Source organism: Paralichthys olivaceus, chromosome 4, assembly GCF_024713975.1.
Source record: "Paralichthys olivaceus isolate ysfri-2021 chromosome 4, ASM2471397v2, whole genome shotgun sequence".
Taxonomy (NCBI): domain Eukaryota; kingdom Metazoa; phylum Chordata; class Actinopteri; order Pleuronectiformes; family Paralichthyidae; genus Paralichthys; species Paralichthys olivaceus.
This window is the reverse complement of record NC_091096.1, coordinates 22,708,296-22,715,804: the sequence shown is the minus strand read 5'-3', so window position 1 is coordinate 22,715,804 and position 7,509 is coordinate 22,708,296. Positions and strand designations below refer to the sequence as shown.

General features: G+C 39.9%; 1 protein-coding gene across 1 annotated transcript; it reads left to right on the top strand.

The window, feature by feature from the left end:
• The first annotated feature begins 2,128 nt into the window (after positions 1-2,128).
• Positions 2,129-6,363, top strand: ch25hl3 (cholesterol 25-hydroxylase like 3). The gene is made up of 2 exons (XM_020093746.2): positions 2,129-2,831; positions 4,981-6,363. The coding sequence occupies exons 1-2, from the start codon at positions 2,392-2,394 to the stop codon at positions 5,330-5,332; spliced, it is 792 nt and encodes a 263-aa protein (XP_019949305.2). The 5' UTR covers positions 2,129-2,391; the 3' UTR covers positions 5,333-6,363.
• Positions 6,364-7,509: the final 1,146 nt, after the last annotated feature.

The following is a 7,509-nucleotide window of genomic DNA, read 5'->3' as shown; positions in this document are numbered from 1 at the left end:
TGAGGATGTACCAGACACGGACATAATGACACTGCAACATTCCTGTGTTGCAATGTAGTGTACTTTGAATATGAGTAGAATTTGGACGTTTGAATTGTATTCTTTGTTTCAGTGATGCCAACTTGGGTAACAAGTTTGACACAAGGACCAGCTCCAACACAAAAAGGCAGTGGGGGAGTGTAAATAGTAGATGTGCAAGATATAAACAGGGCTTTTTTTTAATCGTAAGATGTAACGTCACACAACATTTAATACATTTAATAACTTTAGAACTTGGAACTAAATCAGAGTTGCTACTGTGATTTGTAAGCTATTTAGCCAGGCATGCTAACCATTGTGTTTACTTATGCTACACCAGATAAACACAAATGATCAGTTCCAAACCCTTTCTGCTTTTGGAATTTGAGTCTTTAAGGTGATTTTAAAGACACCATCCTTTTGACTCCTTGAAATACAGATTACTCATCTTTCTACATACAAAAATGTTTAAATCTAGATCATCTCTTTGAGGAAATATGTTGTCAGTGATAATTTTAACATAATTCAACAAAATTATTAATTGTTGATGGTGCTAAAAGAAGGAGCAAATATATACCTGAGGATGATGTTAAGTGATTCTGAATAGGTTGAAAAATACTGGCCCATATCAGATCTGTCACTGTAGACAAATCACAGGGAAGATGAATGTACTGTGACTGTCGGCTCCAACATTGTCTCTCCATCTGTTTTGATCTGTTTTTGTAAAATGTCTTTCCAGCACTGAGGACTTTGGACCACATTTTTGCTGAATATTTATAAACAACTTTGTGTGTCACACTGAAGCTGTAGTGGAGACGATGTTTGTACAATTGTTTGTTTTATGTTTTGCATCAAGAGTTTTATTGAAAGTGTTCAGATGTGACGTTGAAGCAGCATTTTGTACTTTTGTTTGATAAAGAAACTATAGACATCCAACATCAGCTCCATTCAGCAATTTATAGGGATAGTTATTGAAAGCATTGCGTGTGTGTCTTGTAAGAATCTTTACAGGACACCTACAGTAGAGATTTGTCTTAGAGCCTTCAGCAACATGACCCACCGTCCAGTAGGAGGAAGAGGTCATAGGGAGTGAAATTAAGAAAAGCTATAATGTCCAAGTCATACTCTGTAGGAGTCAATCATTCTCTGTGGACACTTGAAACCCTTTTCATAGACATCTTGAGATGGCCAGGACCAAAAAACACGATGTGCCCTTTGTCCATTTTGTCCAACTGTTGACACAATGTTTGTGTTTCATTTTCAGCACAGAATGTAAGTTAGTGACCAAATGAAACAGAACCACTCTACACGCTGTCGACATCTGACTTATTTCATTTCATAGCTCGAGGTTTAGTAAGTAGTTTGTTTGTTTAGATTTACAATGACTTGAAGGGCCAATGCTTTTGCACTGATTTAAATTGTTAACGTGCAATTCAGATATTGTCATTTGACAATAAAGAACTATGGGTTATTGTGTTAGAAATCACTGGCATTATGAAGATTTTTTATGTACATTTAAAGTGCACTGTGATATAGGATGATGATTATTATTAATAAAGTTGTACAAAAGAAAATATGTTTGTTTCGAACCCAATAAAATGTAAAGTATCTAAACAACTCTTAAAATCCTGCGTTAAGTGGTGGTGCATCCTGATTGTGGGGCCAGCTGACCTTGGATCATGATAATGTACTCCCATTCCCAAATACTCAATTCATTTGTCATTGCTGCTCCCTTCATCTGTATCAGACATTTTCTGTTTGAAATACTGTTATTTTGTCGATGTTCTCAGTTAAACGTGGCATCTATTGTACTTCCATCAGTCCTGAGAGAGGGATCCCTCACGTGGCTCACTCTGAGGTTTTTCTTTTATTTCCCTTGTTAATGGAGTCGTTTTTTCTCTGTCTTGTTGAGGGTTCAGAACAGAGGATATCACACTTCGATAAGCCTAATGAGACAAACTCATCTGTAAATATGGGCTGTAGGGGGTCCCGCTCGGTGAGTCACTCAATGTAAAACCGCCCCTGGCTGTTTCAGAGAACAAACAATTCTCAGGAATCCCCCACGTTTCCAGCATCTTATGTCCGTATAAACACATGTAGCATATGACGTGAGTTCAATTCTCCTGAACACTTCTATCGTGCCGCAACGAAAAGTTCCACAATACGCTTTCAATTGTATGGGTGAATGGCTCCTCCTCCAAGTGAAAGCGAAGGAATAACTCTCCAGCAGACTCTCCTCCTCTCTGAGAAGAAGTGGAGCTGCAGCCGAGGAACGTTATTGGGAACCATAATATATTCTAAAAGAGAGGAGAAGTGGATCGAGTCCCCGTTCCGAGAAGAGCTCATGATGCAGGACGTGGAGGTGAGACAGTGATGAACCTCTCGTCCTCACAGCAGGGGGAGGCGTGTGCACATGTCCTCCAGGGGCTGTGGGAGCGTGTGAGAGAGGGACAGGAGGACATCCTGCTCTCTCCCTACCTGCCCGCGTCCTACGCCTTCCTCACGCACCTCTTCCTCTGCGCACCGTTCCTGGCGCTGGACGCGCTTGGCGGCGTGTGTCTGCGGGTCCGCTCCTGGAGGATCTCCGCGGGCTCGGGGGCGCCGCCGTCTGTTAGACTGTGGTACCGCTGTTTTTGGTCCGTGCTGTACCGATACCTGACCGTCATCCTGCCCGCCACCGCGCTCTTCCAGAGCCTGCGGAGCCCCGCGTTGCCGGCGCAGGCTCCCTCCTGCTTGCAGCTCTTCGTGGAGATCATCGCGTGTTTTCTGCTGTTTGACTCATTCTACTTCATAATGCACTTCTCCATGCACAGGTGACCAGCACACGCCAGTTCAATGCATTTTATTTTATTTGCTCATATTTCATTAACATTATCTAAAGGCTCTTTACCTATAAGGTCCAGACCTTTCAATACTGCAACAGTTCCACGATGAGAAAGCATTGGCCACCTGCCTCAACCGGTTGGGGTGAGCATGTGTTAGTGTGGATTAAAATATAGCCCATGATGCACCTCATTTGATTGGACCTTTCTTAGATTCTAATGTTGGCCTGTTGAAGAGTCTGAAGCAAAATCTCAGCTGTGATTTCAGAGTATTGATACCTATACATTATATTTTTCAATCTGCATGTCATATTAAACAGTAGTGGAAAGTAATGGAATACATCTATGCTAATTCCTAAATTCTGTGAAACTTTTAGTTTCCTGGAGTGTTTGTACTTTCTGCTGCACTAAATTTAACTCACTGACATTAACTTTATATTTAATATAGCATGATCAACATAATGTAATGTAATGAAAATACATAAATACTCACACAGATATCATACTGCCTGCATAGGTACTTTTACTTTTGTAATGCATTAACATTTTGTTGATAATAATTACACACTTTTACTTTGATAAAAAAAAATTCAAAGCAGAATTTTGCTTTTGTATATTTAAGATAGTGGTATTTCCATTTTTACTTAAAGGTGCACTGTGTAGAATTTTATGATATCTAGTGTTGAAATTGTTTGTTGCACCCCTCACCTCACCCTCTCCTTCCAAACATGAAAAAGAACCTGTGGTAGCTTCAGTTGTCATCAAAACTCAAAAGGTGTTTAGTTTGTCCAGTCTGGACTAATGTTAAAAATAGGAGTGCAGTCAGAGTCACGGATCGGATCATTTTTTGGATCAGCAAAAAAAAAAAAAAAAGACTAGACAAATAAACAAAAGTTTTGTCTTTCCGTTTATTAACACTTTTAAATTATTAAATTAAAATATATAAAATCAACTTAAAGTGTCTGGGGAGAGTGTGGACCTCTTTGTAGTCACTATGTCCCCTGCTATAGCTCTCCGTTCCCCTGGACGTCCACCTGTCTGTCGTGAGCGCAACAGAGGATGCTCGGGATAGTTCATCCACAACTTTTTTCTTCTGCTCATAAAGATCTGGCACAATCTTTTCGCTGAAGTGGGTGCGCGACGGGATTTCGTAACGTGGCTCAAGCACTTTCAGCACGTGTTTAAAGCCCTCGTTTTGCACAACCGAATATGGTTTGTCCAGTTTGGACTACTGTTAAAAACATGGTGCATCCACAGAGAGTACCTGCTCCTTATGTAAATATAAAGTATATAAATATAAAGAGCTCATTCTAAGATAATGACAACAACAATTTGTACAATCTAGATGATTACACATTAATTAAAACATCATTAGGATTATTTTACATTAAAGTTTTGCCGATAGATCCTTTCACCTAAATCTTACACTCTTAACCTTTAAAGGTCCAGTGTGAAAGATTTAGGTGAAAGCCATTTTTGACCCTTTATATTTTAAAACTTTATATTGACATGGTGGCTGGTCCTCTTGGATTACACTCTAAATCACTTTATATCTTTCTATTACTTACTTTAAGCAGGTGGGAAAGGAGGTTACTCATAGTTAATCGGTTGTACTGATACTGCTGAAGGTTCTGTCGAGACCTGTAGAGTTAGTTGCATATGAAAGTAAAACGAAAATGAAAAGTGCAGTGAAAATTGAAACAACAGAAGGCGAGATATACAGATGATAAGTCCCTAACAATGATTGTATATAAAGATGGAGGACTACACTTCCTCTCACCATAGAGTTTCTGCTTAATAGTGATGGGAACCCACACTACCAAGGTCCCAAAATCAAACTTAACACAAACATGAACATCCATCAGGGTGAGAAGAACTACTCAAAAATGACAGAAACCATCTCTGAGAGAAATGTATTTAGCTTGGACTTTTTAGTTTGGGCCATATCCCATCTGCTAACATAGAGGGGTGGGTTCAAAATGTGCCCTTTGAACCTGAGCTCTGCTTTAAAGGTTCATTTCTTGTCCTGCTTTTAGTATTACTATTACAAGTAGTAAAACCTGCTGTTTCGTTGGCTATACCACAGAGATACTATGTGAACAGTATAATTATCGGCTGTTTTGTGTGTGTGCTCCATCAGGGTTCCCTGGCTATACCGCAACATCCACCAGCAGCACCACCAGCACCGTGTGACCTTTGCTCTGGCAGCCCAAGATGCCAGCTCCACTGAGCTGCTGTTTCTGCTGCTGCTGGCTCTGAGCAGCGCCTGGGTGGTGGACTGCCACCCTCTAAGCGAAATCTTCTTTCACCTCATCAACAGCTGGATGGCAGTGGAAGACCACTGTGGCTACAATCTGCCCTGGGCTCTGCACAGACTGCTGCCCTTTCTAGGAGGAGCCCCCTTTCACCACACCCACCATATCAAATTCAATGGCAACTACGCCCCCTACTTCACCCACTGGGACCACCTCTTTGGCACATACATTGCATGAGTGGCGTATACACATCCACAATGGTGTTACTGGGAGTTAACAGCCAACATGAATTGAAGGATACATTCTGTGGATTTTGCTTTCTCTATCAGATGATCACTTAATAATCATGGATCTGTAAAGTTTTTATATTTTTAACAAACTCTTGAACAAGCCTACATGTAATAAAACTGACTTTACAGCATTGCTCCATATAAAGGACTATATACACTATGTTTGTGGACAATTCCCATGTTCTCAAGCAGTGCTTGATACATGGCAAAATGTGAATGCTGACAATTTGGAAGAACATCTGGTTTGTTCCACAGTATGTAAATGCAGCTTGTGGTGAGAAGATAAAGCGACAACATGATGAAATCAAAATTCTCAGTCTAATGAGCAACAAATGTGATCTTGTGATGACACATGTGTTTGGATGGATTAGTGGGCTTTGATCCTGTTTATAGGCTATAGGCCAAGGCAGCTAATAAGTGACAGATTTGTATTGGCAAATGTATATGTATCTTTCAGGGAAAAGTAAACTTTCAAATTACATTTTGAGATATGTACACTTATTTGATCTCTAAAGGAGATTTAGAGAAGACCAAAGATGAGAAGTAAATTGGAAACTTAGCAGAGCTAGCACAACAACTAGCTTGGCTCAGTGGACGTTACCACACCTGACCAGGAAATAGATCAGCATATAACAAATCGTAAAACTACAAATTTGTATACAGATTAAACAAGGATTGAAGATTTTCATCACTGAGCTTTATGTCCTGTCAGGTAAATTTTCCTCAGAGCCAAGCCAGGATCGTCCCCCTGTTCCTAGTCTTTATGCTAAGTTAAGATAACTGTATGCTAGCTGTAGTTTCATATTTAGTGAGCATCTAAATCTGGGCAACTATGCAAATAAACACATTTCTCAAACTGGATATCAATCTTGCTCATTGCTATCAGCAATGCAAGACAATTGAACATATGTATATATATATTAATTGAATTCATTTCTGGATGAGAAATAACTTTGTAAAGATTATTTCATATTCAAATGATTGTGACGTGTTTTTGTGAATCACTTTTCCAAACAGAAGGAATTTGAAAAGCATGAGAAAATACGAGATTTGTGTCTTGGTAGTCTCAAGTCATGACTTGTGCTGTGTCGCAATGCTGTGTGATCAGTGTGTACTTGTCCATACTTCCTACCTCACTGGTATTTGTTTCGGTAATCCAAACCATGTGGGGTTTTTTTCTTTCAAAACCCCGTGTTCAGAAATGAGAAACCTTTAAGTCACTATTTGGAGCTGTCACCTTTTTTTTAAACCACGCTATAATTCCAGTAACATCACTCCTGGGATTTACTTTTTAACAGAGTTCAGCTGGGATCACATGAGAGGTGTGCTCATGTTCTCTTCACATGTAGGGGGTTGCAAAGATTTTGAGATTGCTGTATGCCTCCTGCACTTCACCCTTACTGTGAGATTAATCACAATGGGCAGACAAATTCAACAGTTGTAGGGAGATAACCGGTTTTCACCTCGGCAATGATTATACAACACTTTTTTCATACACACCATTTCTCACTGGCAGCAGACTAAACAATAGTCATATATTTTCTGAAGGTGTGTGGTGAGTTAAAGTGATTACTTGTAATAGAGTTACAGTTAAATTCTTATTTTATTATTTTATTTATTATATTACTTGGCCCACATAAGCATGTGAACAACACTGACCATCTGTCTTTCATTACTGACTCCTACAGTGGGCTTTTCTGAAGTTGCACAACACCAGAATCGAAAGCAAATGGTTCAAGTATGTTTGTTCTTACATCAAGTGATGGGGCTGACGATCAAGCTGTGCATTCCCTGGAAATGTGAGTACAGAGCAAGAAATCAGCACTGGGTGGTGATGATTGCAGAGATAGAATGATAAACGTGTGACTGCAAACGGAAACAATCATGCTTATTACAGACCAGACGTCAGAGTCAGGGAGAGTCATGCAGTTTTGGATGACACACCAATACACACACAGCAAGATGCACGTCGGCAACCCACAGCCAATGTCATGATGTCAGTTGGTGAAGCAATACAGGATTTTCATGCACTTTGAAAGCTGTAGATAGGAAGACGTTCAATTTGTGTACTGGTTGTGAGGTGTGCTCTTAAATTAATCATGTAGGTTACAACCTTCACAAAAT